Below are 26229 nucleotides of genomic sequence, written 5' to 3' on the forward strand. Positions count from 1 at the left end.
AGCCCAGAGCATGCCCCCCAGTGGAGGAACCCTGGCAGGACTGGCCAAAGCTTCAAGCGAAGCCTCCCCTCCCGAGAGGAGCCCTGGCTGGGCTAGCCGAAGCGCCGAGCCGAGACTCCCCCCACCCTGAGAAACCCAGGGCTGGCCACAGTCATGCTGTGCCTCCCCTCCCCAGACCCAACTGGCCCACCGCCCAGGAGAAAAGCGTCTGTAGAGAACACTTTTGATATGCCTCATGTAGCAGCAGGTCTAGGGTGGCTGAGGAGGCGGTACGTGCCTCAGCCACCCTGGAACCTGCATGGGGCATAATAAAGCAAAAACTTTGTTGCTAAACCCCGCAACCAGGGGTCCGGTGGCCTGCTGCCCATGACTGTAGGCTTTATTTTGCTCTTGGGTACAAGCAGCCATCTCCAATGGACTGTAATAGCAGGTCTTGGCCCTTTGTGTTTAAAAGTGCTGGAAAATTAAATGGAATTCTGTTTGTGATGTGAAGGGATACTAGGACAAACATCTTTACTCTACCCTTTTAAGAGAATACTGCAGTTCTGCTACATCTATTACCCTGTTCCTAAAAGAAAGTCCAGATAATGTACAATGAAATGTTTGTATAAAAAACCCTGAGAGTGCAGTACAACACCAAGATACCAAGCGCTTCTTGTCATGCAACCCAGGTAGTGGTATTGGCATAAAGCAGGGAGGAAGCCACATGCCCTCCTTCCCAACCAGAGTATAAACATCATGCTCATGGTAATCTGATAGGAAGGGGGGGAGGAATCCTAAGGTGCTCATGAGGGGAAATTTTGTGCTCAGCAAATGAAGTGGTAGGTTATTCAGGAATCAGGATTTTTCTACAATACAGAGCCTTTGCTGCTATAGTTATGCTGGTATAGCAATATCAGCAACAGTGCCTAATGGAAAGGTGGCATATGATGACAAAAGTAGTTTGCTGGCATAGCTACACTACCTCCCCAAATGACATTAACTATGCTGACACAAGCATTCATCTGTCAGAATTGTTGCATCTGCACCAGAGGAGCTACTGGCATAGCTAAATTGGCTGGGGTGTGGGATTGTTTCACACTCCCAACCAACATAGCTATCCTAGAAACATTTAATAGTGTAGACCAAGCTTCAATCAGCCTTTTGTCAGGGCCAACATCCGTGAGGGAAAACCCACATTCTGATATCTGGAATGAGGGAGGTTCTTACAACAAGCTAATATTTGAAAAACTAATTGTAGTTTTATATATTAGTGTTTACATAGGCACAATCACATGGGGACAGAATGCGGTTTTATAAGTCAGAAGACCTAACTTTTAAGTGTTATACCCACTCTCTAATGCTCTTATTTCTCTATGTTCACCGCTAGTACAGGTTGAAAGAGCTCACCTTCTAGTAAATTGAGATCATACATGGAACTGTCAGGCTTGTGCAGGGCTGGGTATGTGTTAAAGAGATTTGCAACAAAAGCCAAGTTAAGTTTAGGGTTGCCTGCAACTACATCAGCTGGAGTGACAAACTGTCTGCAGCCCAGTTTGTCTGCCTGCTGAAGCATATATTCAGCCCTCTTCAAGTCATTTTTCTCCTAGAAAAGAAAGTAAAAAAAAACAAAACATTTTTAATGAACTTTGGCTTCTCAGGTTCTTTTTTGTTTCTCTGGACTCTCATCTTAATTGCATCATAATTAAAGATTAGGCCCAGCATATAATATATGGATGTAGACCTTGTTCAGAACGAAGGTATTGTTTGGACCTTTTTCAGAAGGCGACATCCTTTTTTCTTCTAGAACATAATCAAACACTTGTTGAATCCTCTTAATTGCCATAAAGTTAGTGAACATAATCTGACAATCAAAAATCATGTCCTCAGTTAGTGAGCAGTTTGTGTAACTTGTAGAAGGGGGTTTTGTTTATTTGCATTATTCATTTACCTAGAAGAAGTAGGTCTACCCAACCCACATCATATGCAGCATGTAGATGTACATATAGTCCCAATAGTTACTGCTCATCTTCTGCTCAGATCACAGCCAATAAATATCCATGGCCATGTAGGCTGGGCAAGACTGGAAAGACTGGAAAGCCATGGCTCCCACCCAAAATCCAAAAGAAAAAACAGGTCTCTCCATCGTAGAGCTTTGGCACAGGAGTAGCTTGAGGGAGAAGAGAGTGCCTATAAAAAAGTGCTGTGTATTTTTATATCACTCTGTAGCTGATTTTTATTCTTATTATTTTATTAATGGATTCATTCTTTTAATAGAAATCTTATAAAACTTGTTTTATAACTTTAATAGAGACAAACTTAATACATAAACAATTACAAATTGGTCTATGGAAGTCCCTATAGCTGTACTGATGAGCTACCAGTCACTCTCTTCAACTTGGTGGTATTGATCACATATTGTGGCTGATGCTTTTCTACTATTCATCTTCCTTTTCTGGCTTGTCAGTTGGTAGTGTTTGCTAAAGTCTTTCATAATCACATATTTATGTCCAAAATTCTGTTTTTCTTACATTTAAACATGTAACCTGTTTATTAGTTGTATTACCAAAACTCTATGTGATATTAAATTTTTCTCCTTTTCCCTCATATCTGTTATCATTAGTTTAATATCTTAATTTTTAGTTCAACATTCACTGTTGTTGAAAGGATTTCTCCCTTCCTTAGTATTCAAAAAAGTTTTCAAACTGTCCAGTTTGGTGGTGGGTGATGACCCTTTTCCAGCAAACTTCAAAAAAGTTTCACCAGATTTCTAAATAGTTATCTTTTTTCCTTCTCCCTTGAGGAACTCTGGCATGTTTAATTTATTTTTCCAGTACTAGAATTTCCCACACTTTTTTATACAAATCAGTAGTTCTAGGGGAGTCACTCTTCCTCAAAACCACCTTGCTATTGTTATTCTAGCAGCAGCAAGGAGATGAGTGATCAATATGTTTATGGCTTTCATAAGATGCAGCATCTACCAGGACAATTTACTAAAAATACTAAGGAGTTATTTGACAGCTGACCCCTGTTATCCCCGGAGGAGCTCCGGGCCAGCCTGACAACAATAAATAATGAAATCCCACTTTCTATATTCAGCAACTCAGAACTCTAGGTCAGCTTGTCATTTTTTGAGAGGAGTCACTATAACCCTGGTATTGGAGTAAGCCCATCGTACTCAGCAATAGAGCTGGTCAAAATAGAGGAGGGGAGGCATATAAAAAAATTCAAATTATTGGTAGAAATATCAATATTGAAATTTTTCAGCAGAAAACAGAAATATTTTGGTTTTCAGCCAAAATATTGCAGGGTTGTGGTATTTATTTTTGGACAAAAAATTAAAATGTTCAGAAAACAAAGTTTTCATGAAAAATTTCATTTAGCCAAAACCCCAATTTTCTGTCAAAAAACAGTTGCAATGGAAAATTTTCAACCAACCTTACTCAGCACCCCTCAAGAGGAGAAATGTTCTGACTCTCAGCTGAATTAAGGCTCAACGGAAGGGTTCTGAACACTCCTGCCCCTTTGCTGTCGTGGCCTGAAGTTTCCCACACCCTCCATCATTGCTGATGAATGGAAGGGAACCTTCCTACCTCTAAATGCCATCTGGTTTGAAGGAGCAACAGCAGGATACAAGTCTTCATTCTTTTTCCCAGTCTGAGTTCCAGAACAAAGCTGGGCAGCCCAGTTAGAATTCTTCAGCTGGGGAAGAGAATAGGACCCCAGAATAGGATGCTAAGATGACATCTGTATTTGGGGGACCCGATTGCAAAACAGTTTTCCCTGACACAGTTCCACCTTGTAGGGCAGAAGGCACTGTGACAGATATTGCAACCCCAGGCAATCTCTTAGGGACTATGTTGTATTAAGTTTATGAATGGGTTTGTATCACTGTGGGCCAGGGATTGCATGCAACTCGGGGAGGGAAGAGGGTTACCACAGCTTCTCTAGGAATTAGAACAAGTGGGGGTTGTGATACAGACCTGCACAGACATGCCCAGGCCAGGGGTGAAAGTAACTTAACGGACTTACCAGTACGCAGGGTCCTGGGCAATGTCGGGGGAGGGGGGCAGCTCTGGGCAGGGGCAGGGCCTCGGGCGGAAGGGGCAGAGATGGGGCCAGACTCCCCCAGCCAGCCCTTCAGCATTGCCTGGCCTGTACTGCCTGGGGCTGTAGCGGTGATTTAAAGGGCCCAGGGCTCCAGCCACTGGCATGATAATGGCAGCAGCAGCTGGGAGCCCCGGGCCCTTTAAATCACTGCTAGAGCCCCGGGGTAGCGGCGACCGGGAGTCCTGGGGCTCCAGCAGCGAATTCAAGGGCAAGGGGATCCGTCCACTACCGAGAGCCCTGGGCCCTTTAAAATCACCGGGCCCCGGGGCAGCTGCCCCTTTTGGCCCCACGCCATCAGTGGCCCTGCCGGTATGGTCAGCTGTGTACTGGCGGCCACTTTCTTATCGGTACGCTATACTGTACTGGCTTCCTTTAATCTCTGGCCCAGGCAGACATATTACCCCTGTGTCTGACAATCTTCTCAATATTTCACCGCAGGGGGTTCTGTGTGATCTCTACCGAAAGAGAAGAACTAGCTGATTGTCATAGTTATCGTTAGATGTTTGTACAGGAAAGAATTTTAGAGTTATGTAACATCCAGGCTATTGTATTCCAAAACTGAGGGAAGTGAAATTTGTGGGGGAGTCTCAGAGCCAACTCAATCAGTATTGAAAACAATTGACATCCATGGAGCCAGCCCCAGCCCTGTGTTTACTGTCTGGACCAGATGTAGGCTTGAGCATTTACAAAGATAAAAACTCCAATAAAAGTCTCTGAACAGGGGACCGTTAGGTCTAAGAGACAATAGTCTGGAACTGTTTAAGAGAAGAAGAAAGGGCACACGATGCTATCCATTCTGGAGGAGACACTCTGCCAGTGGAAGTGTCTCATGAAAGGTGAATCCCAGCTTTTTCTGGATTGGACAAGTGCTGTAAAGACGGATCATTGAGTGAGAAATACCTCATTAGACAGGAAAGTAACTTATTAAGAAGGACAGGCGTTTTATGGTTTTCTTTTAAATATAACCCTCTGATTCCAAACCCTTATGCTTGCTTTTATTAGAAACTGTATCTCAAGCTCTGTTAAATAAACTTCAGTTTGGTTTTACTATGGACACATCTAAGTGCCTTGTGCTAAAGAGGCTGTTGAACTGAGGTGAAACCAGTGTACTGGGGTGCACTGCTTCCACGGAGGCAGCAGATTTGGTGTACAGTGCTGGTGCCCAGCACATAAGGGACTGGGCACTCGAGTGTAACAAAGTGTGTAAATTGTTAACCTGTATTGGGAAAGAGCAGCAGTGGAGCGCTTGTGTTGCCAGCAGCCAGTAATTGGGGAGCTTTTCCCACGGTTGGCACAGACAAAGCTCCTTCTTCATCCTGTGTGCAGGTGGTAGAAATTCCCACAGACAGCTTGATTTAACCCCAACAAGTGTCATCGGAGTGATTAAGGTGAATCACTTAGGTTGTAAATACCTCCAGAGAGTTACCACTTCTGGAGAGACTTGCATATACTGGGTCATGGTAAGTTTTCCAGAGCCCAACAGAAAAAGAAAGGGCTTTTGATATAAAAAGGCTGGGTTTAAACTGACCCAGGCCAGGGCCTTCTTTCTGATTCAGGCAATGGACAGGACCTTCTGTCCACAGGGAACCCCAACCTTGCAGAAGGGTTGGAAAGACTTTTGCTAACTAGACCCCCATAAGACGGTGAATCCTGGTAAGTTTAGTGGGTGTTTAAATCTATTTATGGTTTTATGATGTTTTCTCTGGGAAGTTTTTTCTTAAGAATAAAGATAGTTGCTTAGAAATTGCTGTGTGGTAACTGGTAACTGCTTGTGATACACTATTCATAGACCTCAGAGAGAAAGCAAAACACAGGCGTTGGCCTTTAGGCAGACTGGCTTACTGGGGAAATCACAGTGTAAGGCAGGGAGCTGAGCAGCCTTAAAATCCTCTGGTCAGAAAGAATGGGACAAGGGTCCCTGCTCAGACACAGGTGATGGCTGGAGACCTGAGATATAACTGGGCACTAAATGGACCATGGGGGCAGGGGGAAATACAGATACAGTTCCCCTGGAAACTGTGACAGGCACCTAACTACGTTTCAACAGTATCCTGAAACTGTACTAGTCCTGCAGAGTTCAAAGCTTTTCCATGGTGCAGGAATCTGGTTATGCTCCTGCCTGCACTACAAAATGGAACTGTATTCTGGATGTAACCAAGTCCCTGGATATGTAGATGGGGTCTCTGTTAAATAGACATAGGTATCTTTTTGAGCCTCAGGATACTTACATTAAACCCTGAAAGGTCAATGTTAATGGGAATTTCATCATTATTGTGTCCTTTGGGTGCAATCTGATTCAGCAGGTGGTAGTAGGCTCTTGAATCCTAAAACAAACAATACAATAGTAGGGAATAAGCAAATATTTACTCTTCTGAATACAGTATACTGCACATAGGCTCTGATGCAAAGATAGTTGAAATCAATATGACTTGCACTGATTTCAATGGATTTTGGAACAAGCCCTTAGTAAAGATCTACTTAATCAAGAAGGCCACTTCACTGAGACATTTCACATAGAATCGGTTTAGCCAAATGACATAGTGAATAGGAATTACTGCTGTTTAATCATGACAGAATAAATTCTTCTTATTGGGAATGTACTAGCCAGTTCTAAGAGTTACAAGATATTTAAGGCAGGTGTTAAATAGGAGTGAAATTCTAGCTCCACTCTTTTGATACAAAAGTTACTAAATAAAGTTTTCATAAAAAGAAAATAAAAATGAAATGATGTGGATCTAATATTTATGGGCCAGTACAATATTTTAGTTAATTATAAGTCTTTTCAAACAGTTTGATTTTTTTAAAATGGCCTCTTCTCTTAATGGGCCAATTAACTTGGACAATAGCAGGGCCGCCCAGAGGATTCCGGGGGCCTGGGGTCTTGGGCGGCGGGGGGCCCCCGCTTCGGCGGTAAGTCGGTGGCGGGGGGTCCTTCCATTCCAGGACCCGCCGCCAAAGTGCCCCAAAGACTCACGGCGGGGACCTCCTGCCGCCGAATTACCGCCGAAGACCCGGCTGCACTCCGGCGGTGGGTCCCGCTTCGGCGGTAATTCGGCAGCGGGGGGGGTCCTTCTGTCCCGGAGAGGAAGGACCCCCGGCCAGCAAAGACCAGGAGCGAAGAAGCTCCGGGGGCCCGGGCCCCAGCGAGAGTTTTCCGGGGGCCCCAGAGCGAGTGAAGGACCCTGCTCCAGGGGCCCCGAAAAACTCTCGTGGGGACCCCTGCTGGGCCCGGGGCCTGGGGCAAATTGCCCCATTTGCCCCGCCCCCTCTGGGCGGCCCTGGACAATAGATTGTGGACCAAGATGCCCCAGTTAAAGGGAGTCTATTATTCATTTTATCATTCATTATATTTATTAGATGCAATGTTCAATACATGTTTTTGCATTCCCTGTTCCCTTAAAAACTAAAAAGACAGAGGGATAAACCTGTCCTTCTGATAACAGCAGCAAATATTAAAAATGTTTAATACTTTTCCTGTATATTAAAGGACATTTTGATTAGATTAGCACTCGTCCATTAAAAGAAAGCTAGTTAGAAAGCTAGTTAGAAAATTATTTTCTTTGTAAATAGTCTCTTCCCTAGTATTTCATAAAGAATACAGAGATAGCTACATAATTATCTTTAATGGTTATTCTGAAATTAGTGGAGGGAAGATGTCCATGGAGTCCCCTCACTTATTACCCACAGGGAACAATGCCCCTTCACTTTTAATTTTAAAAGTGCTGCTGTCTTTTATTGGACTAAATGCAGCACTGAGCACACATTATACTGCATGGCTGATACTAGAGAAAGGAGAAGGATACATCTACCAGCTTCCACAGTGGAGCCAGAGCATGTTTCAGTTCCATGAAGTCAGTGAATTGAATCAGCAGCCAGGCACTAGTATGCCTCCTTTGTTGCAGGATTGGTTTGGACCATAACTGGGAGGGATTTTCCTTGGATAGTGGGGACAAAAGGCCCACCAGATGTGTCTTCTTTGGGAGTGGTCTCTTGACATCCCCAGCTGTGGTGGAGGGACAGTCACCTATTGTTACAGATGAGCCAGGTGATGGCTGAAAGCCACATTCTCCTCCCCACAAGATAACAAAGGTAAGTGAGGCCTCATGGCATAGGCACCAACTTTCTCTGGTGCCGGTGGGAGCCTGGGCCCCCCCCGTCCCTGGCCCCGCCCCAACTTCGCCCCCTCCCCAGGGAAGGAGGCAGAGCCAGAGCGGAGGTGGAGGTGAGCTGGGGCGGGGGGAGGTGGGACAGGGAGCTGCCAGTTTGTGCTAAGCACCCACCAATTTTTCCCCATGGGTGCTCCAGCCCCGGAGCACCCATGGAGTCAGCACCTATGCCTCATGGGAAGGATTAAAGGGCAAGGTGTAAAGTTGTGGGTGGGAGTGTGCAATTCATCCCAAACGGTTCTAATTACAATTTGGAATTTTTAGATTCCTGAATTAGGGCTGCTATTTGGGCTATGTGGAAAGTGCTTGGTTTGGGTTGCGTATCCTTAGTTGATACACAGCATCAGCAACTAAACAGTATAATCATGTGTGGTCAAAAGAATGTGCAGTGCTAGGAAACATTTGGTGAATATGTACCTATAAAAAGCAGATCACTAATTCTGGTCTCAATCTTTTGTTTTTAAAAATGTTACATTTTGGCAGGATTGTATTCACTTACTAGAGTGACAAGTATATACCTTAATGTCTTCACTGAAGTTGTTGATTTTCTGCCATCCTGCATTGGTCAGATGATAGTTCACCCAACGTAGCAAGAGCTCTTCTGGGGAAAGTTTCAGTAGCTGCTCTAGTTCTTCCCCTTCATTTAGCAGAGCAATAAGAGCTAAAAGCAAATGTGAAAAAAAGCCGAATTATTGCTATCATGGTCACAAAACATGGTCCCAGATTGCATACTTCATCGCACCTGACACCAAAATAAGTATATTTCTGTGTGTCCCTTGGAAGCCAATGCCAAGGGTTCCATCGAGGATGAGGTTAAGAGATGTGCCTTAGCCACAAGTGCCACACTGAAATTGATGAAATTATGTATTGATAAAAACATTACAGTCATAAAGTGAAAGTATCAAACCAGTGTACTAACAGTAATTCTATGGTCTGAAAACAGCTGCATTAAATTAAATAGACACCAGAAAGCTAGAGGCAGTAGAGATAAGAGTTCTTTGAAAGATGGTCAGTGTAAAGTGGAATGATTTTAAGACAAATGAAGAATTTAGAAGGAGAGTATAATGTGAATTCAGGATACGGGACTGGCTGCAGTCTAAAAGATGATGATGGTGGGGCACTGCAGAAGACAAACAGATGACAAGATGCCAAAGAAAATAATGCAAACACAACAAAGGTCAATCAGACCTGGGACCAACCACCAACCAGATGGCAGGACTTCATACTAGGGACATGACAGGGCTGGGCTTAAGGGAAGAACAAGTCCTGGACAGGAATGAAAGGTGATGCTGTATTGCTCCCAATTTCTGAAAAGTTGCTTTGAGATGAAAGAGAGAGAGAGAGAGAACACCTGACATTACTTCCTCTCTTACCTTCATTTCTGGAGATCTCAATATCAGCAAAAAGACCGACTTTAATGATCTGCCACAAGAGACCTAATACCAAGTGTGGTTTTCCTTCCTTTAGATCTTGTGATCCAATGTTGACCACCGTACAGCCAATAGCTGATGCAGAATTCAGGGCAAGATTTAGGTTTTCCTAATTAAAACATCAACATTAACTAAATTAGCCAGTCAGTTTGTTAGTTTTAAAATGGTAGTCACCACCTTTGCAGGGCCGGCTCCAGACCCCAGCGCGACAAGCACGCGCGTGGGGCGGCACTTGCCGGCAGGGGCGGCAGATTGGGCCGGCGGACCTGCCGCAGTCACGCCTGCGGGAGGTCCACCGGAGCCCCGGGACGACTGGACCTGCCGCAGGCATGACTGCGGAGGGGGCGCTCCTCCCGCGGCTCCAGTGGACCTCCCGCAGGCGTGACTGCGGACGGTTCGCTGGTCGCGCGGCTCGGCTGGACCTCCCGCAGGCATGACTGTGGCAGCTCAACTGCAGCCGCCGGACCAGTGAACCGCCCGCAGCTGCGGGAGGTCCAGCCGAGCCGCGCAACTAGCGGACCCTCACCAGTCAAGCCCGCGGGAGGTCCGCTGCTCCCGGGGCTCCGGGGTGCCTCCCGCGCATGACTGCTTGGGGCGGCGGAATATGTAGAGCCGCCCCTGCACCTTTGTTTCTTTTGTGAGTTTCATAAACCAATGCATTAGACTAGAGGTGGCCAACCTGAGCCTGAGAAGGAACCAGAATTTACCAATTTACACTGCCAAAGAGCCACAGTAATATGTCAGCAGTCCGCCATCAGCTCCCCCATCCTGCTCCCACCCACCAGCAGCCCCACTGATCAGCACCTCCCAATCAGCCGTTTTGTGGCATGCAGGAGGCTTGGAAGGGGGAGGAGCGAGGGCATGGCAGGCTCAGGGGAAGGGGCTGGAAGGGGTGGAATGGGGGAAGGGCCTGTGGCAGAGCCAGGGGTTGGTGCTTGTAGCTCCAGCCCCAGAGTTGGGAGCAAGGAGCCGCATATTAACTTCTGAAGAGCCGCATGTGGCTCCGGAGCCACAGGTTGGCCACCTCTGCATTAGACAAACACTCAGATTAGGTTTTGTAATTCACTAGAATACAAAATTGCAGCATTGCTCAAAACCTTGTCCCTCTCAGATTTTGTATGGCACTTCAGATTCTTAAACCTTGGGTAGAGTGCTGTAGCTTTTTTTAGAAATCATTGGTTCCTTCTTTGAGTTTTGTCAAATCTGCTGTGAAAGTGTTCTTAAAACAAATATGTGCTGGGTAATCATCCAAGACTGCTATAACAGGAAATATATGGCAGAATGAGAGTAAAACAGAACAGGAGACATACAATTCTCCCACAAGGAGTTCAGTCACAAATTTAATTAACACATTATTTTTTTAACGAGCATCATCAGCATGGAAGCATGTCCTCTGGAATGGTGGCCAAAGCATGGAAGGGGCATACGAATGTTTAGCATATCTGGCATGTAAACACCTTGCCAGCTACAAAAGTGTCATGCGAATGCCTGTTCTCACTTTCAGGTGACATTGTAAATAAGAAGCGGGCAGCAGTATCTCCCATAAATGTAAATAAGTTTGTTTGTCTTAGTGATTGGCTGAACAAGAAGTAGGACTGAGTGGACTTGTAGGCTCTAAAGTTGTACATTGTTTTGCTTTTGAGTGCAGTTATGTAACCAAAAAAAATCTACATTTGTAAGTTACACTTTCACAGTAAAGAGAATGCACTACAGTACTTGTATGAGGTGAACTGAAAAAATACTTTGTTTATCAATTTTAGTGAAAATATTTGTAATAAAAATAAAAATATAAAGTGAGCACTGTACACTTTGTATTCTGTGTTGTGATGGAAATCAATATATTTGAAAATGTATAAAAATGTCCAAAATATTTAATACATTTCAATTGGTATTCTATTATTTAACAGTGCGATTAATCGCGATTAATTTTTTTGAGTTAATCGTGTGAGTTAACTGTCATTAATCGACAGCCCTAGATAAAACTCATCCAGGCTCTCATCATCTCATGTCTAGATTATTGCAACATCGTTTTTTCTGGCCTTGACAAATGCAGTCATGCCTAACTTGTATCCATTAAGAATACTGCTGAAAAGATAATTCTCCTAGCCCATCCTTTGACCATCTCACCTCTCTCTTGAATGCCTCCTCTGGTTCCCCTTCCCTATTGCATCAAACATAAGATGATTTATTTCACTTTCAAGGCCAATTTTGGCCAATCGCCGCCCTACTTATCTCTCATTCACTATGGAGTGGTTGATGCTAGCCTCCCCATAAACTCCCACAAAGCTACTTCATTATCCTACTTCAAATTCCTCCTAAAAACTCTCCTCTGCCATGATGCCTACAATAAAATTGACAATGGTTAAGTTGCTAATACCAGTGCCTTTCATGCTGGCCGATATCATCTCCTTGTACGTTTCCTTGTACTCCTTCATCTGTCTGCATCCATTTGTCTCTTGTCTTATATTTATACTGTAAACTCTCTGGGAGCAGGGGCCGTCTTTTGTCTATGTTTGTACAGTGCCTAGCACAATGGAGTCCTGATCCATAGCTTTGGCTACTAGGTGCTATGTTAATATAAATAAATAATAATAATAATTAATAATGAACCATGTCAGGGTGCTTCTTGTTTATCCAAAACACTATGTAAGCAATTTTTTGTCTGCATATTTACCTATGGTAAGTACTTATGTGGCCCTATCACTGTAGTAACTGAGCACTCAGTATGTAGTTCAGAAGTACAGAAAGGTGGTTTCAGACCATTTAAAAACGTATTCTAGTGCTAACCTTACCCCTACTTCAGAAACTACTGGAGATGGGCTTCCATAATGAGTCCATATTGGAAAAAAGATAACCACACAAAGAACAATTTACTTTGCTGATTATTTTGTATGGCTCATTTGCTCCAGTACTTTGCAATGCGGAGGAAAAACAAAAGCACAGTAATCACAAGGGAACTGAACAGCGGAGTCCTCCTGGAGGGGAAATGTGACTATGTGATAATACCCCTCCCCCTTACCACATAGGCACCTGCACCATGTAAGCTTCAGCAAGTCCTCCCGAGACTTAGAAGGACCAGGAGAAGACACTGACCAATTAAGAGCCAGCAGGCCAGTTAAGAAGGCTTGCTTGCAGCTGCTCAGGGATAGTGCTGGGTGAGACTGAGATCGAGGAGGAGCCCATCAGAGCTAGCCCAGAGGGCCCAGGCCTTATTTTCAAGCACTGCAACTGAGTACTTGCCTTTGTGGTCTTATCTGTTTCTTTAAAGGTGCAGATGGCCAAATTCTGAGCTTGTTCTTTCTATTTAAATGTTGAGAGACTGACAACCAGCTTATGGCACAGGCTGCCCTATTCTAGCAGGTGGCCCAATTTAGGACTTAAGACAGGGAGCACCAGCAATAGTATGTTTGGCACTGCAGAGAGTGCTAAGAAGCAGCCCCACTTGTGACACCAGGAAAGGGGAAAGACCAGGAAAGTAGAGAAGGTAGGTAGCAGCCAATGAAAATATTAAAGACCTAGAAGCTGAAAGGAGAAATGCCGGCTCTGCATTTCATCAAGGACTAGAGTGTACTATGGATCTCCAGAAAACACAAGCCCGTGCAAGCAAACAATGCTACTTGGCTGTCTGACACCTTGAAATCCACACATGGGACCTGATCTGCTCCCATTTCAAACTACACCAAAATTGCCATTAAACAAAGCTATTTGAATAGCCTCTTGAAATATAATTAGTTTGTGCCAGAAAAGATGCCATACTTACAGAAATAGTGAAAGGAGTGAGCTTCTTCTTATTAATAGCTCTTTCATCAATTGTATCTGGTTGAGATAAGTTAATCATTTTGCTGGGGAAGAAAAAGTCAGAATTTATTCCATCTCTCTAAACAATGGTACTTCAAGCAAAACATTAGCATCACTTTTTTGTGGGAAGTCTAAAAGTGTTGCTTGATATATTGAAAGCACCAAGGGAAATTCCTATTTTTCCCCTTCAAAAACAACTTCCAATAAAACCAGAAACCATAGAACCTACATGGAAATAAGAAAGTGGAGTAATCAGATTTATGCTTAGGAGTCCAGCTCTGATTGTACTGCTAATGAAGTTCTCAGGAAGATTCAGACAACTGCAGAATTGAATATACACCTCTACCTCGATATAACGCTGTCTTACCGTGTTATAGGTGAAACTGCGTTATATTGAATTTGTTTTGATCCGCCGGAGTGCGCAGCCCCTCCCTGTCCCCCCCACCTCGGAGCCCTGCTTTACTGCATTATATCCGATTTTGTGTTATATCGGGTCGCGTTATATTGGGGTAGAGGTGTACTTAAGCTGAGAGCCACTCTAACATGGGAGTGTAAATCTTACAACTAACATATTGTACTTCTGTAGTGCCTTCCATAGAAGAGTCTCAAAGCCCTTTTCTATTAATTAATAATGAATTAAGCCCTCAGTACTCCTGTGACATGGGCAAATACCAGTTTTACTAATTGGGAAAACTGCAGCAGAGAGAAATTAAAAGACATCCTGCAAATCTGTAGCAGAGTCAAGAGTAAAACTCCGATCGTCTGACTGCCAGTCCTGTGATTTAACCACTGGACAATGCTTTCTAATATTAGAAACTGCAGAGATGTCTAATTATTTCTGTTAATGAGCATGATGGGTGGTACAATGATCTAATTTCTGAAGAGTCTGATTATTCCTGGTATGTGCATTGATCAAGATATAATTCCACTGGTTTAAAGTAGAAAACTCTCCAGCCAATCAGATTTATAACACACACACAGTTATGCAAAGCACATCATTTTTAAATAGAAGGACTCTTCAAATAGGTTAGACTTAAAATATATATTCACTAAAGAAGGATTTATAGGAAAAGGATTTCCCCCAATCCTATGACTTGTCAGAAGTATTGATCAAGGGTCAAACCTTGGTGTTATTGAAGTCAACAGCAAAACTTTCATTGATTTCAATGTGATCAGGATTTGACCTTCAGAGAACAACTTTCTCATTCTTTGGCCTGGTCTACACTAGGAGTTTGTCGAATTTAGCAGTGTTAATTCGACTTAACCATGCACCCGTCCACACCAGGAAGCTAATTAGTTCGACTTAGAGGGCTCTTTAGTTCGAATTCTGTACTCCTCCCCGACGAGGGGAGTAGCGCTAAATTCAACATGGCTATGTCGAATTAGGCTATGTGTGGACGGAAATCGACCTTAGTAGCTCCGGGAGCTATCCCACAGTGCACCACTCTGTTGACGCTCTGGACAGCAGTCCGAGCTTGGATGTTCTGACCAGCCACACAGGAAAAGCCCCGGGAAAATTTGAATTCCTTTTCCTGTCTGGCCAGTTTGAATCTCATTTTCTGTTTGGACATCGTGGCGAGCTCAGCAGCACCAGCAACAATGCAGAGCTCTCCAGCAGAGGAGTCCATGCAATCTCTGAATAGAAAGAGGGCCCCAGCATGGACTGACCGGGAAGTCTTGGATCTGATCGCTGTGTGGGGCGATGAGTCTGTGCTTTCGGAGCTGCGCTCCAAAAAACGGAACGCGAAGATCTACGAGAAGATCTCCAAAGCCATGACAGACAGAGGATACAGCCGGGATGCAATGCAGTGCCGCGTGAAAATCAAGGACCTGAGACAAGGCTACCAAAAGATCAAAGCGGCCAACGGACGCTCCGGATCCCAGCCCCAGACATGCCGCTTCTACGAGGCAGTGCATGCCATTCTCGGTGGGTCTGCCACCACTGCCCCACCAGTGACCGTGGACTCTGACGATGGGATAGTGTCGACGGGCAGTTCCTCGGCGATGTTCGCGGATGGGGAAGATGAGGAAGGGTTTGTGGTGGACGAGGCAGGCAACAGCGCTTACAACGCTGGTTTCCCCGACAGCCAGGATGTCTTCATCACCCTCACGGAGATCCCCTATCAACCCTCCCCAGCAGTTACCCCGGACCCTGAATCAGGGGAAGGATCAGTCGGTAAGTGCTTTAAACATGTAAACTTTTATTATTAATGTAACAGGAATCTGAACTATGTGAAAAGGAGGTCAATATATATGGGGATAGAACAGAAATCCTCCTGGGAGATCTCCACGAAGCTCTCCTGGAGGTAATCGAAAAGCCTCCACATGAGGTTCCTGGGGAGAGCTGCCTTATTGGGTGCTCCGTGGTAGCACACTTTTCCGCACCAGGCTTTCATGAGGTATTCTGGGAGCATTGCCTCCACGAGCATGGCAGCATAGGCCCCTGTTTTGTGCTGGCTTTCACGCAGCATGCGCTCTATATCTCCTTCAGTGACCCTCCTCAGGGTTATCTCGCTTGGCGACTCCTGCATCTAATTAGGGGAATTAGTGTAATGTTAGGCCTGGTACAAAGTATTTTTAAAAAATCTCCAGACAGACGCCATAGCAGAGACTCAGCACGCCGCTGCGTGACAAGCGTAATGGAAAGCCAAAGAATCAAATGGACGCTCATGGAGGGAGGGAGGGGGGACTGAGGACGCAAGCTATCCCACAGTTCCTGCAGTCTCTGAAAAGCATTTGCATTCTTGGCTGAGCTCCCAATACCTGTAGGGTCAAACACATTGTCCGCGGTGGTTCAGGGCATAGCTCGTCAATGTACCCCCACCCCCAGAAGGAAAAGGGAAAAAAATAGTCTAGACTCTTAAATGTCACCCTATGTGTACTGAATGCTGCTGGTAGACGCGATGCTGCGGCACTGTACTGTAGCATCCTCGCCCCCCCTCCTTGGTGGCAGACGATACAATATGGCTGATATCCGTCCTCATCATCAGCCTTGTGGCAGATGGTGTAGTGCAATAGGACTGCTATCCGTCCTCATCATCAGCCCATGAGTGCTACTGCTTCCCAGTAGATGGTACAGAACGGCTGGTAACTGTCTTCATCATAGCAACAGGGGGCTGAGCCCAATCAGCCCCCGCCCTTCATGTGTAAAGAAAAGATTCTGTACTGCCTGGACTATCATAGCAGCAGGATGCTGGTCTCCTCTCCCCCACACTGCTTAATGTCCTGTCTGGACTATCATAGCAGCTGGAGGCTGCCTTCCCCTCATTTCATTTCACTAACAAGTCACTGTTTCTTATTCCTGCATTCTTTATTACTTCATCACACAAATGGGGGGACACTGCAACGGTAGCCCAGGAAGGCTGGTGGAGGAGGGAAGCAACAGGTGGGGTTGTTGCAGGGGCACCCCCTGTGAATGGCATGCGGCTCATCATTCCTGCATGATCTGACACGGAGCAGCTGTGCTCTCTGGTTCTCTGATACACTGGATCTCTAGTACACTTGCCCCATATTCTAGGCAGGACTGATTCTATTTTTAGATACCATAAAGGAGGGATTGACTCGGGGAGTCATTCCCAGTTTTGTCTTTTGCGCCCCCAGCTGATCTCAGCCAGGGGCACCTATGACAGCAGCAGAAGGTATAGTGCAATAGGACTGGTAACCGTCATCTCATTGCCAATTTACAATTGCATGGTAGACGGTACAGAACGGCTGCTAACCATCTCTGCTGTCATGCAAAAGCAAATGAATGCTGCTGTGTAGCGCTGCTGAATCGCCTCTGTCCGCGGCATCTAGTACACATATGGTGACAGTGACAAAAGGCAAAACAGGCTCCATGGTTGCCACACTATGGCGTCTGCCAGGGCAATCCAGGAAAAAAGGGCACGAAATGATTGTCTGCCGTTGCTTTCCCGGAGGAAGGAATGACTGATGACATGTACCCAGAACCACCCGTGACAATGATTTTTGCCCCATCAGGCACTGGGATCTCAAGCCAGAATTCCAAGGGGCGGAGGAGACTGCGAGGGGGTGGAACAGGGGCAGAGTTTATGCTTTCCGGATTGCCTGCAGCAGGAGTGCGCATGAGATAGGTGCTGTGCATGGTCTTGTTCACAGAGACAGACTAGACTGTGTTCATTGTTCGCAAAAATGTATCTTTGCAAGGAATTCACTCCCTTTTTCCCATCACACAGCTTCGACTGTCTCCAGACCTGCCCCAGCATCCCCCTCACAGAGGCTGGCACAGATTAGGCGGCGAAAGAAAAAGACACGGGACGAGATGTTCGCTGAACTTATGGGCTGCTCCTGAGCTGAGGCGGCCCAGCAGAGCCAGTGGAGGGAGAACCTCTCTCAGTACCAGCGCTCACACAGCGAAGGGGAGGAGAGGTGGCGTGAGGAAGAGAAGCAGGCGACTCAAACGCTGCTTGGACTAATGAGGGAGCAAATGGACACGCTCCAGTGCCTTGTGGATGTTCTGCAGGACCGCAGGTAGGAGGACAGAGCCCCCCTGCAGTGTATCTGCAACCGCCCTCCCCCGCCACAAAGTCCCATACCCCCCTCACCCAAAACAACAAGAAGGAGTGGCGCCAGGGGCCGTGAAAACTGTCACAGCACCCCAGCAGAGTGCTCAATTACCCAAAAGCTCCCATTCCCTAAATTTTGAGAAGTCCTTCCCTTTCTGGGTCACCCAAGCCCCAATCCCAGTTTCATCCCCTAACTGTCTAGTTGATTATTAAAAATACTTTGCTGTTAATTACTGTTTCCGTCATGTTTTTGTACAGAAGACTGTGTTTGAAGGGGGTGGGGTGGGGAAGGGGGTTGGTAATTGCATAGGACAGTCACCTTTACCAGGGTACAGACACGGGGGCAGGATCAGCAGCAGGTCACACACACAGTGCAGTCAGTAGGCACCCTGGTCAGTATGGGAGGTGGTTTCCATGTTCTGTGTGGGTGGGGGGGTACGTGACTTTGTAGTGGGGGAGGGCGGTTACAGATCTTATGCAGCGGTCCTTGTCCTGGACCACAGAGCCACGCAGCAGGGGAATCTGTAACCCTCCTCCTCCGCAACAAGGTCACATAGCCCCCGCACACAGAGTCCCAAAAAGGAGGGATGGCAGGCTCCGTTGAAACGACCAGTCCGGCACTGCGGACCGCTCTAGGAGCAGGAGCCTGTCATTCCTTGAGTTTAGAGGCGGTCTTTACATCACTGCACACCCTACCCAGCACAGTCTGCGTCCCAGTTTCAACCCTTTAACGCAAAGTCATTAATAAAGAAACCTTTGTTAAGTAACAATGGAACATGTATTTTATTTTTACACGTGTGTTGGAAGGGGGGAAACGGGGTGAACAGGGTATGTAACTGCAGAGGATAGTCAACAGTAACTGGGTAAAGAAACAGGGGCAGGTTCAGCTTCTCTGTAAAGAAACTGAACAGTCACAGGTCACACTGCTCGCTGAGGAACCTAGCTTTCAAAGCCTCCCAGATGCACAGTGCTTCCCGCTGGGCTCTTCTAATCGCATGGGTGTCTGGCTGAGCGTAATCAGCAGCCAGGCGATTTGCCTCAACCTCCCATCCCGCCATAAAGGTCTCCCCCTTGCTCTCACAGAGATTGTGGAGCACACAGCAAGCTGCAATAACAATGGGGATATTGGTTTCGCTGAGATCTGAGCGAGTCAGTAAGCTTCGCCATCTCCCCTTGAGACGTCCGAAAGCACACTCCACCACCATTCTGCACTTGCTCAGCCGGTAGTTGAAGAGTTCCTTGTCACTGTCCAAGGCGCCTGTATAGGGCTTCATGAGCCAGGGCATTAGTGGGTAGGCTGGGTCCCCGAGGATCACTGTAGGCATCTCCACATCCCCAACAGTTATTTTGTGGTCCGGGAAGAAACTACCTTCCTGCAGGCGTCTAAACAGACCAGAGTTCCTGAAAACACGCGCGTCATGAACCTTACCTGGCCACCCGACATTGATGTTGGTAAAGCGTCCCCTATGTTCCACTAGTGCTTGCAGCACCATTGAAAAGTAGCCCTTTCTGTTAATATACTGGCTGGCCTGGTGGGCCGGTCCCAGGATAGGGATGTGAGTTCCATCTATAGCCCCACCGCAGTTTGGGAATCCCATTGCGGCGAAGCCATCAATGACGACCTGGACGTTTCCCAGGGTCACTACCTTTGAGAGCAGTAGCTCAACGATTGCGTGGGCTACTTGCATCACAGCAACCCCCACGGTAGATTTGCCCACGCCAAAGTGGTTCGCTACTGACCGGTAGCTGTCTGGCGTTGCAAGTTTCCAGAGGGCTATGGCCACTCGCTTCTGCACACTCAGGGCTGCTTGCATCCGGGTGTCTTTGAGCTTCAGGGCAGGGGACAGCAAGTCACACAGTTCAAGGAAAGTGCCCTTACGCATGCAAAAGTTTCGCAGCCACTGTGATTCATCCCAGACCTGCAGCACTATGCGGTCCCACCAGTCCGTGCTTGTTTCCTGGGCCCAGAATTGCCATTCCACAGCATGAACATGACCCATTGCCACCATGATCTCCGCGGCGCGGGATCCCGTGCTTTCTGAGAGGTCTGTGCCACTCTGACACTTCATGTCCTCACCCTGCCGGAGCCTCCTCGCCCGATTTCTCAGCATCTGACTTTGGAAGAGGTGGACGATAAGGTGCGAGGAGTTGACAACGGCCATAAGTGCAGCGATGATCGCAGCGGGCTCCGTGCTCGCAGTGCTGTGGCGTCCACGCTGTCACTGACCAGAAAAGTGCGCGAACTGATTGCCTGCCGCCGCTTTCAGGGAGGGAGGGCGGGAGTGACAGTTGAATGATGACAGTTACCCAAAACCACCCTCGACACATTTTTTTCCCCCAGCAGGCATTGGGGGCTCTACCCAGAATTCCAACGGGCAGCGGGGACTGCGGGAACTGTGGGATAGCTGCCCACAGTGCACCGCTTCCAAAGTCGATGCTTGCCCCGTTAGTGTGGACTCACAAAGTCGAATTAGTGTCCATAGTGTGGATACACAAATTTGACTTTGTAAGGTCAATTCCACAAATTTGACTTAAGTTGAATCGAACTACTCTTGTACCCTTTCTTTAGTTCTTGACTTACCAAAGGAGGATGCCATCTGCAAGTGACTTAAAAAGACTAGCATCTGATGGATTCATGGGAAGGAGATGCTTACAGTCAGGGTCATCTTTAAGAGCTTTATTTACCCAGTTAACAAAAGCAACCTTTTCTTCCTCTGAAAAACAATAAATTAAAGATTTAGTAATCTAAGAGCCAGGACACCATTAAAATAATCTATTATTATTATGGTGGACAAATATTATTGAACTGTCCATAGAATATCACAATACTACTGGCAAAGCACAGTAATAAAGATAAAAGTATTATTAAAACTTACTACAGGAGTTCGGTGTCTCTGTGATTATGTTAAACAGGAAGGGAGTTAGTATATTTGAAATATGCCAGAGCTGAGCAGAGAGGACTCTGCTTAAATATGACAATAGACCAGTCTGCCCTCTACTCTATCTTTCAGAGGCTGACAGCACTTCTAAGAATTTGGTCTGAATTATTGTGTTATATTTAACCATAGGAGATTTATGGCCTGTTCTTGTTTAAAACACTTAAAAAGAGAGACCCTTTCCCTTTTCATATCTAGGGGATGTGTACAGAACTCATTGTGTCTAAGAATGTTTATTAAGCCCCTAAACAATCAAGCTACAATATCTGTATCTTCACTGGGTTTTCAGTTTCCATATAGTGGGTCCCTGCTCCTGGGAGCTAAGCAGTCTTTGTCGGAGGCCATGTCTATACTATCACGGTAAGTCAACCTAAGGTATGCTACTCCAGCTGTGTGAATAACAAAACTGAAGTCGACATAGCTTAGATCAACTTACTGCAGTGTCTACACCATGCTGCATCAACAGGAGATGCTCTCCCATCAACTTACTTTACTCCTCCAGTTCTGATGGAGTACCGGAGTCGACCGGAGAGCGCTCTGCGGTCAATTTAGCAGGTCTTCACCAACCCTACTAACTTGACCCCTGCTGCAGCGATCGCAGCAGCATCAATCCCCGGTAAGTGTAGACATGGCCTGAGACAGGTTATATCCAATGCTATGGAGAAATATTTAAACAAAGCAGTTGATGCTATAAGAACAGTACACAGTTATCACATACAGAACTCTCAGCCAACATACGGTAAATTGTCCAATATGTAGAATCTTAATTATGGTTCTAAATATCACAGGGAACTTTAAATTCAAAACTGCCACTCATTACCTACATTATATGTAACTACAAAAAATAATCTACTGTTTAAAGGCTCAATCCTGGAAGATACGGAGCATTCTGGCCCTGATCCAGCAGAGCACTTAGGCCAGTGTTTCTTAAACTGGGGTCATCGCTTGTGTAGGGAAAGCCCCAGGTGGGCCAGGCCGGTTTACCTGCCCCGTCCGCAGGTCTGGCCGATCACGGCTCCCACTGGCCACGGTTCGCTGCTCCAGGCCAATGGGAGCTGCTGGAAGCAGCGGCCAGTATGTCCCTCGACCCGCACTGCTTCCAGCAGCTCCCATTGGCCTGCAGCAGTGAACCACGGCCAGTGGGAGCCGCAATCGGCTGGACCTGCGGACAGGGCAGGTAAACAAACTGGCCCGGCCCTCCAGGGGCTTTCCCTACACAAGCAGCAACCCCTGTTTGAGAAACACGACTTAGGCAGATGCTTAACTTCTGTGGTACCACTCTCATGAATAAAGTTAAGCATGCACTTAACTACTTGGCTGGATCAGGGCCAGCGCACTCAGGATCTTGCAAGATTGAGCCCTAAATGGAAAACATCAATCTAGAATCTAGTCCATTTTAAAAAGAAAGCTAAAAATCCTTTCAGGTACCCTATCTGCCCCTGATCCTCTCTCATTTTTTGTGATTTTTTACAATCACATTTTCCTATTTTTAAAAATTGTCTCTCTTTTGCATTTGGCGTGTGAGCAACCCACACAAACAACAGGGAAACAAAACAACAGTAAACCATTAGTTATACACACAAAATGATAATTGTATACATCAGATAAATAGGTGCACAATTAAAGATCTACACATGCAAACGCCTATTTCAGGGGTAGGCAACCTATGGCACGTGTGCCAAAGGCAGCACGCAAGGTGATTTTCAGTGGCATTTCATCCTGGCCACCGGTCTGGGGTGGGCTCTGAATTTTAATTTAATTTTAAAAGAAGCTTCTTAAACATTTTAAAAACCTTATTTACTTTATATACAACAATAGTTTAGTTATATATTATAGACTTATAGCAAGAGACCTTCTAAAAATGTTAAAACGTATTATTGGCATCCGAAACCTTAAATTCGAGTGAATAAACGAAGACTTGGCACACCACTTCTGAAAGGCTGCTGACCCCTGGCCTATTGAGATGCACAAATGTTGGGTCTGCATGCACTTATAAATACATATGCACAAAACAGAGACCCTTTGAACATTACGTTCTAGGTGTCTGAAAAGCTATGTTTTATATAGCCAGGAATGCAATATCCCTAAGAACTGACATTTATCAGGACAAGAGTAATGCATTCAATTTTATTTTTTTCTGCATTACATTTTCATTCCATCATATAGAATTACTCCAAAAACCAAATCATTTCTGATGGGGCCCTCCTCTTCCCAAGTAGAAAAGTACAGGTGCCTTGCTATCTGGACAGATCCAGGATGACTTGTTCTCTTATATACTCATACAGTCCTACTTTGACAATATATTGTCAGAGAGTTATTTGGCAACTCATGATAAATGAAGGTAAAGATATCGACAAATTGCAGGGAGTCCAGAGAAGCACAACAGAAATGATCAGGATGATAACAGGGAAAGACTAAAAGAATTGAATAAATTGCATATACACAAAAAACTACTAAGCAGAGGACATGATAAGAGTTTATAAATATCTAGAGAGTGTAATCATCATATAGAGAGAGAGGAATTCTTCACCAGAGGTGAAGAAAGTATAACTAAAAATATTAGGATGAAATTAAGAAAGAAAATGTAGGTTGAATATTGGGGAAAGCTTCCCATGTATTAAATGTATAGGCTGTGCAAAAATCTCCCCAAGGGAAGTGATTGAAGTGCCATTGTTTGGTAAATTTAGAATGAAACTGAACAAAGCTTTAGAAAAAACATACTGTAGTGAACAACCCCACATTGGCAAGGAGACTGATTAGATGATCGAATTGGCTTTTCCCATCTCCAACGTGTATTGTGAACTTTTTTTTTATTTTTGGTTCTGCACCATGGAAATGAAAATGTGGGTTCCCTTGTATACATCTCAACAGGAGTGTAAAAGAAAAAAAACAACAGTTCACAGAGTAGATTAACAAACCAAACACAAACCCTTAGTATAAAACATGTTACAAAAGGCTTTCTATTTTTAATTCTTTCTTCCTTGTAATCAGAGTTCTCTTTCCACTTTCTGCTCTGGCGAAGTCTGACTTACCTCTGGGAGCAGCACAGAACTGTGACCAGCAAACTGAAGCACAATCACTACAAAACAGAGCCCTGGCATCTGCATTGTAGAGGTTCACCTTCTACTGGTTTGTTTTTGAGAGAACTTTTTTTCCAATTACAGTTTTTCTTCTTTTTTTCTAGTGCCAAGGACAAGTGTTTTACCTGAATAAGAGTGCTGTGTCCCCTCACTGGAAATTGATGAAGTTCCTCCAATCGCTGTAATACCCTGTTTTTTGTTTATTGATTTTCGGAATGATTTGCTAATATCTTTGCTTTTCAGTTCATGAATAACCTGGAATAGGACATAAAAGAAAGAGCATGTGATCAATTATCATAACCTTAGGGTGACTATTAAACTACTGAAACATTGATAATTACTGTGACTCTCTTTCTTTGATATAGTACGATATAAGGAGGTTATAGACGTCTGCTGGTTTTGTGAATAGCTAAGACTCCAGCCTTACTAAGCCACGTTATTAATCTCCAAATATTAGATTCACAACCCACAAATCTTTTCACAGAGATTTTGATTTTTTTTTTAAAAAAACACTTTAAATCAAACAAAGGTATTTTGGGGAAAAGAGATTTTTAATATTTCCCTACTCAGTTTGTCTTGTTTCTTATACTAGGATGTTATATGTCACTTGCAGAGATGCATGTTATTAGGGAGATAGTTGGTATATCTCTCCATGCACAACAGTCATAAAATACCAATACCAACACCAACACTAACATTAAAAGTATGACTAAACTTCCCACCAAAATAAGGAAATTGTCAGATAAAACTGGTTTCAGATAAAACTGATACTCTGTCCTGTATTTACTCGCTATGTTGTAGGGATCTCAGACTTGGTTGTGAAGTTATGTGCTATGTGGGCTGCAATACTGATACACAAGTGTTTATGGTTCAGTTATGAACCTACTTAAATTAGAATTTCCAGTGGAAATGCCAACATACCCTAGCAAATTGTAACAAATTGCTTGTTTTATTTGTATGAACAGCTGTAGTACTGTAGATTCAAAGCAAAAATTGCTTGCTTGCAAGAAAATAATCAGTTTGAAGCTGTTTGATTCTCACAAATGAAGCACTCCACCCAGTGACCCATGTAAAAAATGATGGTCCCCCTGCAGATTAAATATATTTTTAAAAATAAACAGCCCTAAATATGGCACAATGATTCAGCGCAATAGTACAGGCATCTTGTATCACAAACAGGATTTAAAGGCTGGAATTTATAACAATCCAACTTTGTTTAAAGGAAGGGTTGAATTGACAGTTCTTGAAGGTGAGGGGCACAGACCGCTTCCTTTGAGGAGGCAGAAAAGGGTACTCATCAGAAGTAGCTCTGAGTTCTCACACCTTGCCCAAATTAAAGCCAGTAAAAGGAAGAAAGAAAATTTGAAATATTATCTCATCTTATGAAAGATCCCAGCAGACATACATAGGGATACTTCAGCCAGCATTGAAACAGGAGGAGAAACTGCATCGTTATGTGAGCACAGTGATCTATATGACCAGAAGCAAATAATATTTTATCTAACTGAAACTACAGAGAGAATTTAGAGTCTGAATGTGATTACAGAAGTTGGAATTTGGCAAGGACACCAAGTTAATGCCCTACTCTTATGAATCTTACCACAGGATCTTAAATGACTTAGTGATCAGGATCACAGTTTTACATCTCCTTTGAAAGACAGCACCTCCAAGAATATGGTGCTTCTTTGTACTGGGCTGGAGCATTCTCTGGGGTATGGTTCGTCTTATACTCTATTCCCAAAACTGGAACCCAAAGACCACAATGAGAGCTAGAGAGAACAGGTCATGCAGTGTAAAAACTGTATGCCATTTAAAATATTACTTATTTATATTCAGTAGTGCTTAGGCATCCCAGCCCTTATCAGGACCCCACTGAGCTGGGCACCGCAGAAGCATCATACAGAAAGATGGTCCCTGCTCCAAAGAGTTTACAATCTAGAAGTAAGAAAAGAAATGACAGGTGGCTAAAGACAGACAGGGAGCACAAGAAAACAGACAATACTAGTCAGCATGATGTAGGCTGTGGCACCAGCATGCCAGCTGTTTCTCTGTTGTTATTTGTTAAAACTTGTTCCATTACGAAACGGGTAGATGGAGACAGCAATTTTCCAGCATTATGCTAAAAACAGTTATTGAATTGGGGAAAAAATAGAGATAAATGATTTTAATATTCTTAAAAAACTTATTTTGGAGTGGCCAGTTGCTGC

At 44.8% G+C, this 26229-nt stretch overlaps 1 protein-coding gene across 9 annotated transcripts in view; it reads right to left on the minus strand.

The window, feature by feature from the left end:
- PLS1 (plastin 1) overlaps positions 1-26229 on the minus strand; it is an 86563-nt gene that overhangs the window by 18780 nt on the left and 41554 nt on the right. For all 9 annotated transcript variants that reach the window (XM_039489941.1, XM_039489938.1, XM_039489940.1 and 6 more), the window contains 7 exons: positions 24148-24277; positions 20588-20720; positions 13446-13527; positions 9629-9794; positions 8774-8916; positions 6318-6413; positions 1390-1585 (listed from right to left, as the gene is read on the minus strand). In XM_039489941.1, coding sequence (XP_039345875.1) covers positions 1390-1585; positions 6318-6413; positions 8774-8916; positions 9629-9794; positions 13446-13527; positions 20588-20720; positions 24148-24277 — 946 coding nt within the window. The remainder of the gene's footprint in view (positions 1-1389; positions 1586-6317; positions 6414-8773; positions 8917-9628; positions 9795-13445; positions 13528-20587; positions 20721-24147; positions 24278-26229) is intronic.

This window comes from Mauremys reevesii, linkage group 9 (assembly GCF_016161935.1).
Source record: "Mauremys reevesii isolate NIE-2019 linkage group 9, ASM1616193v1, whole genome shotgun sequence".
In the NCBI taxonomy this organism is placed as follows: domain Eukaryota; kingdom Metazoa; phylum Chordata; order Testudines; family Geoemydidae; genus Mauremys; species Mauremys reevesii.